The sequence below is a fragment of the Rhamphochromis sp. 'chilingali' genome, assembly GCF_963969265.1.
Source record: "Rhamphochromis sp. 'chilingali' genome assembly, chromosome: 12".
In the NCBI taxonomy this organism is placed as follows: Eukaryota; Metazoa; Chordata; class Actinopteri; order Cichliformes; family Cichlidae; genus Rhamphochromis; species Rhamphochromis sp. 'chilingali'.
Window position 1 is genome coordinate 31,720,630 of NC_137939.1, and position 13,298 is coordinate 31,733,927.

General features: G+C 40.0%; 1 protein-coding gene across 1 annotated transcript in view; it reads right to left on the bottom strand.

Moving 5' to 3' along the window:
* Positions 1-12,960, bottom strand: part of tshz2 (teashirt zinc finger homeobox 2) — a 39,551-nt gene extending 26,591 nt beyond the window's left edge. The window contains exons 1-2 of the mRNA XM_080899906.1: positions 12,562-12,960; positions 12,307-12,475 (exon numbers count right to left, since the gene is read on the bottom strand). Of these exons, the coding sequence (XP_080756032.1) occupies positions 12,307-12,346 (40 nt within the window). The 5' untranslated portion in view covers positions 12,347-12,475; positions 12,562-12,960. The remainder of the gene's footprint in view (positions 1-12,306; positions 12,476-12,561) is intronic.
* Positions 12,961-13,298: the final 338 nt, after the last annotated feature.

Genomic DNA, 13,298 nt, shown 5'->3' on the forward strand with positions numbered 1-13,298 from the left:
TAAATAGATATAAACCTAAAAATGTAATTTTTTAATCTGGATCTCCACACATGTAATGCTGAGCCTTCGTTTAACATCTCAATCTGTGCAGTTACAACGTTAACTAATGTTAGCTCTTTAGCTATAGTGCAGATGGGGAGCTGTCAAAAGGATCACTTAGATGACAACTGATATCTTCAGCTTTAATTAGTTAATTAATCAGACATGGCTTACTTAGTGTGCCATTAGTACCATGAGCAACTGCAACTACAAAGCGGTCACCTTTAAATACTTTTGGACAGAATCAGGGTAATATAACTATTTTAAGTCAACGTGGTTTGTACTATACAGAAGATTTTTTGTAGTTACTCATAGTTTAAGCAAATAAATATTCACTAGTAGGTGACCAAATCTTGTCTTATTTATTTTTTAATATTTCTTTGATATCAAAATAATATTATATTAATGTTAGTATTTCATCTATTGGATTGCTTTTCACTCTCATCCAGGTCAGGTTTCCACACAATCAAACTCTCTATAATACTGATGATGGAGCAGGTTTCCAGATTCATCACTGACCAGCTGCTGTACCGCTGTGTCCTGTGCAGGTCACTCTGTATTAAAGTCAGGGCCTTTGGCTAAAGCAATGATCTGTGTGTGACCTCTGTTACATTTTAGGGATGAGTGAGTGGGCCCCAGGCAACAGTTACCAGGGATACAGTACGCAGCACAGAGAGGACATGTCAGTCACCAACACAGGGAGCTGCAAGGACAGGTAGGTATTCAGATTGAATAGGAGCTGGGTATAACAAGAAGTAGTTTTGACACAAGGACAAATGACCACACAGACGGAGTAAAGCCGTGCAAATGGAAATATTCGACAAGATTCATATGTGCCAGTTTAATAAGCAGGTTTAAAATTGACAGCTGGGTAGTCTTAGGTGTCAAGAATAAAAGTTTGGAGCTCTGGAAGCAATCCAACAAATGCTTCGAGCTCTTTTAGACTTTCTACGAGCACAAGGAGTACAAAGCGACAGGCGTGAAGACACACAGTGAGAGGCGACTACACCGGACAAAATGTCTTTAAGGTTCCCAACAGACTCTGTTTCACCAGACCGAATAGCTTTGCTGACTGCCACAGCACTGACCTCCCACTGACACAGAGAAAATGACCACTTTCTACAACTTTAAAATGGCCTGGGGGTGGGTGGGGAGGGGGGGGGAGGGGGGGTGGCATGAGAGTACTGAAAATACAACAGACAATTGCTGACTCAATGTTTGTCAGGATATGGGAGGGAGGAAAACGTGTCCTTGACACCTTAAGCGGTTTTGGATTGAACACAACTTATTTTGACAGTTAGTTCTATATCATTGACTTTTTTGACGTCACACGTGATGTCCACTTGTGACGATGACCAGGTGCGGCCAGGTTTCCTGCGCTGTGCACGTGTTATCATTATCAACCTAATGATAAACAGCAGTAACACAGCACCATTATTTTCTTTACTCCCCGAGGTGCAATGCAGGCCTATTAGATCCTTAAGCTGATCTGTCTGCACACACGCACATGCACGACCTCACACACTAAAAGCCATAAAATATGACTGTAACATATCATACTATTATAGTTTGCTTTTAGAGGCCTCCCTGTCACTCTGTTAATCTAAAGAATGCTGTTCTGGTTTACAAGTAACAGCTGAAAATCAGGCAGAGAAACACGGTGCCGTCCTGATGGACAGGAAGACTTATGGCTGGCCTGGCTAGCAACCTCTTGAATGTCTGGGCTGAGATATATGATGAACAGGCAAACGTGGGAGGACATGGAGTCCCTGGAATTCTTGCAGAGGGGGCGAGCGTGATGAATCTGCATCTGCTCCTAACAGTACGGCGAATGTAGACATACTGTAGTTATCATCAGTGAGGTCATAAGTGGTGAGGTTATGTGTTTGGTGGAAATGCGTAACCTTGAAAACATGAAAAAGAAGGAAATGCACGTCACCGGCGGCCGTGGGTTTTATTGAAGCTAAACCCATATGCCCACAGAGTTTCTAGGAGGCAGTCGCCAGCTGGACGTAGTATACTGAAAGCCAGACTTCTGCCGTTGCTCAATCAGTTGTGGGCTTAGCATCATGAAATCTGGGTGACGATGACATCACCCCGCACCCGCATGAACCGTTTGTGTGACGTGTCAGTGCAGTTCCTCTTTGTTTGCTCTCAGTCAAGACACAGTTGGACCATAATTAGACATGCTGCTTCCTGTACAAAGACTTCCCTGTGTAATATTAATCATGTGAGGATAAAGTTGTAAATCCATCCTCTGCGGAAATTCCCCCTCTTTCATCTACTCTCAAAATGGAGAAAAGGCTTCTTTTCTCTTATGGGAACAGAACGTCGGTTTAATCAGATGTCAGCAATTTGAGAAGCTGTGCAGGCCTCGAAATCTGAAAATGATAAGGATTTTAATGTAGCTTTTTTTTTTTATTCATCCAAGGCTGTCAAAGAAAGCAAACAAACAAAACCCTAGAAGGGTACTTAGAGAGCACAGACCGATACCAAAGCCAGTGCCTAGTCTCCCAGTTTAAAAGAAAGTGATGCGGATCCAACCCAAAATGTAATAGGCTGTTTCTTCTCCCATAATCCACCTCTCCCCCAGGTTTCATCGAATTCGGGCGGGTAGTTTTTGCGTAAAGCAGCTGACAGAAAGACAAACAGACAGCGCTAAAAATCAAATCACACTAACTTGAGAATCTGCCTCAATCTGAATCTGCCCCGGTGACCTGATCCTCACTGTTTTATGATACTGTAGAAAAATATTATGAGTAGATTTTATGTGGTATTTAGTGAAATTAGTTCATCTTCATGGAATATCACAGCATATAAAATGCTGCAGAATAATATTTTTGGTTCCCTAGCATTCATTTTCTTCTCTAAATTATACCATTCGTCATGCACTCATTACAAAGACAGTCAATTTTGAACCAATTCCAATTGCCTTTAATTTCTAACAGAAATAATACAAGATGCACATTTTTCATCTGCCTGACATCCATTGACTTTATTATTGTATGAAAATGCCAGACTGTGGCTGAATAAACACAAAGAAAAGTCAACATTATTCACATTTATAGATGAAGTATATTGGTTGGTGTTGCACTCTCTGCAAAATCTATCACAATCAAAGTCAAATGAAGTAAAAACTATTTTTAATCCTCGTGCGAAATTCTAATACTTGTTTATGTAGTGCTTGAAAACTTGTTTATTTCAGGCACACACACACAAACGCTTGAGATTAACTTAAAGGCAGACTGCAGGTAGCAATAAGAAATCATTGCTGGTAAGTGCACACAGACCAAGCCATAGGCTACAACACTGACATGTTGTGTGCTTCTCCTTAATCAAGTTGTAAGTACAACAGAATTATTCAACATTCATCATGGATACCTAAGCTGTCACTGCTGTTTAATGAGTATCAATTAAGCTGTTTCAACAGACTAGCTCAGCACATACTGTAGACACAAACAGGCAGGCACAGCCCTAAGGAGAAGGTTCTTAACACGATGCCGTGCAAGTCTCAGGCACCGTTTAGGTACAGCAGTAAAGCTAAAACAAAGAAAATGTTTGGTATTTTTACCAAGCAATGTCTCTTAGTTTTATGGCAAACAGGTAAACAGTATCTGCTTCCAAGGTTTTTTTTTAAACACTTGTGTTTTTCTGATTTTTTCCACTTTTGGAGTCTCCCATGATGATGACGGTGATGCTTTCAAGAAGGAAATTCTTTCTTAGCGCTCTGTAAAGATCTACAGGATGCTTAGGTTGTGGCTAATATTACTCAGTCGACAAAAATAGACAAATTTTATGTATGTGGAGAAAAATGAAGCACTTTACTGATTGATTTTTATTTGACAATATTTTTGGGGACCGTTTTAATAACGCAAAATAGAAATATCACCATAATAATTTAAAAAAAACACACGAAATATTAGTTACACAGTAAAGTGGAAACTTTACTGTCATTCTTTATTCACGACCACGTTTAGGTTTCAGCCAATCTGCACCTCAAAGTGTCACGGGGCCGAATGGTAATGTGTTTAATAGAGTGCATGATCCACTGGACCCCCCGCCACGAAGAAAAAACAAACTCTTTATTCCTGTCACTTTACATTCAGTTTGACATTAAAACGTGTCTACTGCTAACAAAAATTGTCAAATGAGCCATTCAGCATTTGAAAGCTGTGCTAATTAGCAAGCTGAAGTTTCTACTCCCCTAAATCAGTGTTTCTAGTGCGAGAAGAGTTTGTTAGATAACGTCACTGAAAGCACTAAGAACACAGAATCATGAGAGTGCTGTCTGGTTTCTAATTCAGTGGGACTAATATGAGTTATTATTTCACCACTTTACATTATGTGTTTAATTTATAATTTAAGCTTTCTGTATCTGTAACAAGTAATACGTAAGATGACTATTAAAATCATTTGATTAAATCTTGTTAAACCGTCTGATAGTCTAACCAGTGTGTGGTTACTCAAATATAAAACAGTTTGACTGCAGCAGATTTTTTGGGATGTTTTGATAGTTTATAAAATCCACAAAAATTCAAATTATATTATTCCATCTTAACTGTGGCCAGGTCTTTTATTGCTTTTTGGGCATTCGATCCCTGCGGTCATGCCACTGAAACACATCGGTATAAATTAGACAATTTAAAGTGTTTAAATGCAGTTAATTATAGAATGAAGATTACAAAATACCTCCAAATGACATTTCAGCTTGTTTTCCACAACCGAGTCTATATAATGTGTATTAAAACGAAAAAGATCAGAAACACAGGAATCATTTTGCATTCCAATACGATGGAATACAAAATAGGCTAATTAACTGATTCATTTGAAAGTTTACCAAAGACATTTAAAACAAGGCAAGAAAATTTCTCATTACAAATCTTGATTGGCAATAATAAGAAGTGTGAGTTAATTCTATTTTTCTTTGTCTGCCTAACTGTAACCGAATAGTACAAAATGCGAAAGCCTCTGCATGACCCCCGAAGAGAGACGGACGATCACAGGCCACCAAGGTCAACAGAGCCGGCAGAACATTGACTTGATTCATCAAATTAGCTCCTATGTAATTGTGCTGCATGACGACTCATAAAACACGTAGGCTATAAAGCTGTCAGGAAGCCATCAGCCTCGTGGTAAATGAAGTTACACAAGGTGCAAGGTTCACAACTTCATGCAGTGCTAGAGTAAAGTGTCCAGCAGCAATTCCTCTGGTCATAACCTCAAAGGCTGTGGCACAGGTGTGGATTTCAGTCGGGGGGAGGCACAAAAGATGCATCCTCCTTAATATTTAGAAGAAATGCGTTTGCACAGACTTTTACTTTGAAAACAAAACAAAGATATATATGTGCCACATGTTTTCATCGTGCAGAGATTTTTAACATGAGCAGAAATTTTGCTCATGAATAGATAATCATGAAATATGAATAGGTGCCACATGCACGTTAAAACTATTTGATTCCCCCAACAAAATACACCAAAAAGGCAAGAAGAGTGAATCAGGCCTGTATTTGGAGTGTCTTAGGATTCAGGATTATTTAAACGATGACAAATATTTGCAATTTATTTGGTATAGTTGTTAAAATATGTATTTTGTTTATATAAATAAAGAAAAATTCCCTTTACATGAATGCAGAAAATGGAAAATTTTGTACATAAAGATTTGCTGGAATGCATGAAACGGACTGTTTGAAATTTCCTGTGGCAGGACCACCAGGACCTTGACTAATGTGTCCCATCCAGAGTTCAAATGAAACCCATGCCCACTGAGCCTGGCTGTGTGCCAGCATTTTGAATTTTGCTTGTAATGTGTAGCTCAGTAAAGGTGAAGGTAAACCCAGCCACTCAAAGTAATTAAATAAAAATGAAATGAAAACAAACAAACAAAAAACCCAACTAACATAAATATGTAGAGTTTCTTGTGACATTTTCTTCTTTTTTGAGTTAATGAGGTAATTACCACTTAGAAGTGTACATCACTGTGCTTATTTGGTGCGTGTTTGTGGGTGGTATGCTCTATACTGTGGATAATACTGCAGGGTCCAGAGCGGGCCTCTTGATAAGGTTCTGGGTTTGCAGAGCAGATTATGGACATTAACGATGTTCTGTCATTCCGAGCTCTTTGTTTTTCTCCCCACGGGATATTTAGTGTCTAGCTTACGATTTGATTATCTTTGAGTCAGAACAGCTAACTTGTAAAAGCACGAGTGAAGTTGCTGAGTTGATGACCAGCACGTGTACATTTTGACATTCGTTTCAATGTGAAAAGAAAGCTCCTAACGCAAGAGCAAAAAGTAATGAATATTAATTCCACTAATTAACTTGATGAGATAATTAGACACATTACCTGTCCAGGCCTTAAGTGTTGGAATAACAATGCCGCACGTTTATTTTTGTGTTTAAGAGGCGGAGAGAGAGAAATATTCACTGAAATAGTCTCAGTTAATGAGCATTTGATTTTAGCTGGAATCAAACAGCTGAATATTTTTTTTATTTTGAAAATATTTCATTTTTAATAAATACAGCTGGCTGCCTATTTTTTAAGCTCTGTCAACTTATTTTGGTTTACAGTCTCAGATTTCCTTTACCCTTTGCCTTCCTTTGTTTAAGTTTAGCTAAATAAATACATATACTGGCAAACACTTTATAAAAAAACAAGCAGCTATAAGCAGCAGCAATGCTTGTGAACACATCGCATATCAGGGAAACAATCACATCTCTATCTACTGCTATCTAAAAGACTAATTCATAAAGACTTGATAAACAATTTTCCAAACCTCCAGAACACCTGAACGCATATTTAGTGGTCTGACCTCGCAGAGGCTCATGGAGCATGCACTGTGAAGGCAGCTTACCTTTGTAATTGTTACAGATCACACCATTAGCACAATATTGTCATAGCTCCTGCTCCTGCAGTCAGTAGCAGCCGAGGGTTAATTTGCATAATAAATCTTAATTGAAGCTCATTAAGGATTTGATAAGAAGCAAATCAGGTACACCGCGGATAGCTTAAGATTAATGCTTTCTCTTTTTTTTGGTGCTTGCATATTGAAGCGAAATGTCATATTCATTCATTACTGGGCATCTTACATCACTGTAAGATATATGATATAAGTTAAAGTAAACTTTTAACACAGGAACCGGTGAAAAACATCTAAATGGGGATCTTTCTCTACTTGAAACTATCAGCCACGTTGCTGCTGAGCTAAAGCAGCGCAGGAACCCCAGATGGTCCCCACCCCTGAAACCTGAGCAGATGTGATTTTTAAATCTGGAGAGGACCTCTTTTTAAGAAACATAATATGTTAAGAGCTTTGAAAAGCCTCTCAGGTTAGGTTAACCTGATCCGGCTGTGATTGTATATAAAAACCTCCTAACCATATGGCCGACACGTATGCTCTCTGACTGACTACACATGTAGGTCAACAACTACAAGATGGATTTCTTCACTTACATCTTCTCGACTCTGCGTGGACACAGATGATGTCCTGACAAAGCGGCATAAACTATGGTAGGAATGTATATCATTACAATAATACGAAGCATATGAGCTGCAGTCCGCTTTACCATAAACCATATAAGACACACCATACCTCCTCTGTGTAATCAATACCAGGTCCTCAGTGCTACTGTATTAACTGCAAACTCGCCTTGCATTCTTATCCTCTAAATCCACATAAATGAACAACCAAAGCTATAAAGTCTCCTCCCTATTTTCCTCTGTAAATCATTACATCTTTAGGGACCTGGACAAAATACCATAACATAATTTCTTTTGTACTTGGAATGTCTAGCAGAAATAATGAGTTTTAGCCTCCTTGCAATAAACTCTCCCAATATTCCAGTTATTGTCAGACTTAATGAGGAAAAAAAAAAAACATAACAAGAAATAGTCTCTTTTCTGCAGTGATGATCACGTGGAAACATTATCCACATGAATCACCCCAACGGCATATCAAATTGTGTCATTTGCCTGGAAACTAGTGCAGGTCTCTGAGGGAAGGCAAGGTGAATGAGCAGTTGCTGTAGAGAGGTGCAACACTGCACAGGCACTTGCCTTGAGACCAATCATAACAGGCAGTTTTTTCCACACAGGAGAGCGCAGCGCGGAGGAGAGAGATCACTGTGCTGGAGGGCACAGGAGTCTTGGTTCTTATCACCTAGACAGTGCACCACACTGTCTGCCTCTCACGCAAACAAAAACCTTCCCAAACTATTAGCCATCTACACCTGTCAACTAACTAGCACGCAGGAGAAAATGCAACGAGATCACGCTGGAACCACCTGACTTGATCCCACCCCCCCTCCCTTTTTTCCCCCCACCGTGGCGAGAATATACAGCAAGAAAACTAGCTGATGAGGAGAAAGTTATTAAAGGATATCTCTATGGGGAGCGGCTGCAAGTTAGAGAATTGCAAGCTTTGCAACAAAGTGTGCACATAGAGTTGGGTTTGCTCATAAGAAAACAAAATTTCAAGGCTGGATTTGATCAAAACAAAATATTTGCCCTGCTGAAATAAATTCACAGAGATATGGTGCATAAAAATACACTGATTTAATTAGTGCTAATGATAATATCCTTTGGTAACTATTCAAACAAGAGTTTTGCACTCAGAATGAGCACTGTTACAAAATGACTACTACATATTTTTTATTGTAAGGGGAGGTTTTTCATCTTATTCTGCAAAAACTTTCATTATCTCCTGTATCAAAATGGCAAAAAAGGCACATGGAGGCTTTTTTTTTAGCAGTAACAATCACATGCTTTCCAAGGCCAAGAAGATGGTTTGCCTCATTGTTGTCATGCACTGTGTCTTTTCTCTGGAAAACCATGTAAGATTATGGGGTGTACTCTGTAAAAGGGTCGGGCAGTCACCATATGTTGTGCCATGCATTGATTCCTAACTTGTAGCCTGATGATGCAACCGTATCAAGTATGGGGAGAAGCTCAGTATGTCAAAAAGCTGTACTCTAGAGTCAGAGTCACAGGATAAATATAAAAAAACAGACATACACGAGATCAGTTAAATTATCGAAAAAAGTTCAATCTAGCAAGACCATCATTCCTTTTAAATCTTAATTAGTCAAATAAATGTAAGAAAAATCACAGAAAAAAGTCGGTACAAAGGCTTTAGACAAAAGCGAGTGAATACAGAGGAATGAGAGCAGTAATGGGATTTTAAAAAAATACAATAAGACTCTCTTGTACTTGCTGCCATTTTCCTCGCAGTTTTTGTCATACAAAATGGACTTCCTTTTTCTACCTAAACTGGATAAACAACATCTGCCTTGATCGTAGGATGTTTTCTGAACAAACCACTTAGGAGGAATTTCTGCTAGCCAATTCCCACAAGCTGCTGTCAGTCACTAGCTGGCACTGCAACACTTAATGCCTTTGTCTGTTCTCCAATTTATCTTGTTAACAGCAAATTGGGCTAACAGTTTGAGGCAGAGAGCTATTGTAAAAAACAGAAAGAGGAATACTCCCACGGCCGCAAAATAACATATGGCTCCCTTCACTCAAAAATGCATCCCGTGCACTTATAGGGCTTTACGTTTACACCATATATAAAGCCGATACACAAATTTCATCCTGGAATCTGCAGCCTGATAGCCTCGGCCTTAGTGATGTTTTCTCAGTAATAAAGTAAAGGTTTAGTGCATCCTATCCCGGACTGGTGAGTAATTGGCGTTTTAAATTACCACACAAACCCTGTATGTAAAGGAAGTAAATCAGATACAACTGTGGTCTCACATTTACAAATACGCCTATTAATAATACAATCCCCAGTAGAGAATGCAAGAGCCCTGAGTGCGGCATGTCCTTTGAATAAATGCTCGAGCTGGAAATTGCGATTTTTTTTACCCCCTCACAACACCTTGCAAAACACTATTTCCTACCAAGGGGGGGATACTGCATCTTTAAGAGCCCTACAAAAATGAAACCTATTCCTTTGCATCTTCCATGCTCTTATTTCAATACTCCTCTCTCCTTGTTCCCCCTCCACACATCATTAAACATATTATTATAACATGACTGTCAGCCTGCGCCTCTCTTCGCTCCATTCTTGCTCTGCCAGGTAATCAATTTGTCGTCACTCTCTGTAACCCCAGTAAAGTCATCAAGTGAAATGAGTTACAGCTGCAAAGAGCCTTCAAGAATACAGGAGGAAAAAAAAAAAGAATGCGAGAAAAATGACAACACAGCCCAGGAATATTCCACCGCTTGATAGCACATCCCAGGTCTTGAAGATGAAATATTAATGCACAATTTGTTTATCTGCAGGCCCACATCTCTCCAGTGCCGAGCTGTTAATTTTCTATCGGCACAGACAACGGATCAGTCAGTCATGAACTCTTCACAGCCATTACCGGGAGACATTTTGATTAAGTATTCCTAATGTAGTGGATAGGAAAGAATGAAAACACTCTGCCTGCCAACTTTTGATTGACCATTAAGCCACTGATGAATGTGCCTGTCAAAGAGGAGACAATTACCTCAACAATGAAGAAACTCTTCTGGAAGGCTTATTTCTCTATAGGGCTGACACATTTACCAGAGTACAGGCGAGGCAGCTGAGAGCGTGTAAAGGGATCACTTAGGCATCTACTCAAAAGTTCTCTGAATAAAACTGGGGGCATTGTTTTTAAGAAAAGAGGGCTTTTGGCGACTGAAATGTGGGAAAAATATTTAGTGTGTGACTGTATGGCACCGAGTGTCTATGTGTGTGTGTGTGTGTAAACTGAGAGTGTGCCGGGCAGATAAGGGTCTCAGTATCTTAAGCGGGTATAAAGAGACGCTATTATTGGCAGCGAACAATCACCATCTGGTTGCTACATCCGCAACCATAATAAAGACTGATAACTTCTCAGCACACCACAACCAAGTAATTGCATCCTCAAACGCTGAAATACCCTTGATCAATCTAGTTTTAATGCACCGGCTCGATCGTAATGAGGCAGCCTTTTTGGGAACATTATAATTTACATTAAATAGCACAATTGCTAACGCTGCTTAAAAAGTGGTCAAAGGTAATTTGTGACCTTTTTGTGTAGTTTAGATATTTTTTTTTTAAATATTATAAGCAAAAATTAAGTTTAGTGGTATTTTTTGAGGGGGTCCTTTGGGATAGAAACGCTGAGATTCAGCTTCCCTACAGTGCTGCATTAAAAAAGAGAAGCTGTAAACACAAACATTTACAAAACCGTTTTACAACTAACATGCTGGCCTCCAGCACACACTGCACGGGCCTCCATATAGCGTCGTTTGTGTGCTTTAACAAAACAGCAGAATGTACATAAGCATTTGACTAGATTACCCCGCTTCACAAAAAGTAAAAATGTGTGTGTTGTGGAAGTGTGCACATCCTGTTTTGCCTGCCAGCAGCAAGGATGGAGTGTATATGGGTGCCTCTGTGTGTGTGTGTGTGTGTGTGTGTGTGTGTGTGTGTGTGTGTGTGTGTGTGTGTGTGTGTGTGTGTGTGTGTGTAAGAGAGAGAGAGAGAGAGTGTGTGTGAGTGAGTGTAACCCATTCTCCATTTGTCCATAAGATTATGAAGAGTTCATACAGAGTTCATCTGCTACGGATCCAGCAGCCCCACATCTTTCAGCCCCTCTCCACACTTCATGCGGGTCAAATCAAATGCAGTGAGAGAGGGTTAAAAAAAAAGTATGGGCAAAGAAAGTTTCTGATCAATGAATGAATAAAGGCCCCTTGACATGGTATGAGTATTTTTTTTTTCTTTTTTGGAGGGGTGGGGGGCACCTAGAAGGCTTTATTGTCCTTCCTTTCCCCCTTTCTAGTGTTTTCCATTATTAATCTAATTAATCATCCCAGAAGTGCTCTTAAAGCTGCAAGTCTTCCTCTACTGTTTTATAACATTTGACTTTTTACAGTAATTGATACCAAAAACTGGTGTCTGAGGTCCCTGATGAATCCCCCTCACTGGGCTTCTAGAAGGTCCCGAGTGAAATGAGAATTAGTTTCATTTCCGTATTATTAAATTCACTTTATCTGCGTTCACGTTCTTCTCTACGGGACATAGTAACCCATAGCCACATGTACATTTATAGAAAACCTGCTCTGATGGGCTCCTCGGGACAATCTCTTACTAAACGGAAGGATCTGATTCGTATCTCTTCGGGGGTCCCACATGATAAAAGTTTGAAAGGGAAACCCTGTGTTGTAGACACGCTATTCGCAGAATCGTAAAACAAATATCGACAAATCTCACACACAGGTTCTTTTTTGACAAAAAAAAAATCTCTTACCCGCAGCCCGTTTGGGTGCCTGCTGTTTCCTCCGTGGCATTTTTTTCTGGAGTCGCAGTTCACTACTGTGCCCAGGTGAAAACTGAATGCGGTCTACGATAGTCCATGCATAGACAGAGAGTGTGTGTGAGTCTTTATTGTGGCTCTCCGACTACTTCAGTCTCTCTCACTATATAAAGAAAAATCCAGTTAGGAATCGTTTTTAGAGAGAGCGGTGGGGGGGAAACAGATGTTAAATCGGGATCGTTCTTTCACCTTCTTCTTCCTCCTACGGGCTGCGAATCTTCTTCTTTCACGATCCGTTTGTGTCCATCAGTGCCACATATGTTGATCGACGCGTGTCAGTCAGTTCCGCAGGCTGTTTTCGGTGGCTAAAATGTGTTAGGAATGCGCGTAAAAAGCGTTTGGTAATGGTACAGTATATTACGCACGGTGCAGGCGAGGGGAGAGGCGATGCCAGCAGACATCGATCCATAGAACAAACTGAACATTAAAAACTCCTCCCTCCTCGCCTGGACTTGATGATGGCAGCGAGACATTTGTTACACTAGATAACCATGAGTTTATTAAAGGAACAGAGGCCAGAGAAAAGAGACGGGAGCACAGGCTGTGTGCTGCTGGGCTGCTGCTTTCTATCACTCTGTGCTCGGCGCCTTTTCATGCAGCTTTTCTTGTTTTTAGAGCCTTTCCTGCAGCTTCCGCTTTGCTCGCTGGATGAAAGACAAGTTTGTAAGATCTCCAGCAGATATGAATGAACTGCCGCAGACACACGGTTATTGTGTGGGTTTGACCGAGTAACTCGCTGAATGTTGGAATAAACCTACTTATGTGAACAGGCTGATTCCAAAAAACAGCCCGCTCTTTGCAGGAGTATCAAAATGCACAAAATTGTTTTGTTTTTTTTTTGTTTCGGTTAATACTTTCCAAGCTGAATGCAGTTCTGGAGGCCTGATGTAAAAATGCTTTATATGCGTTGTAAATGCTTCATAAAG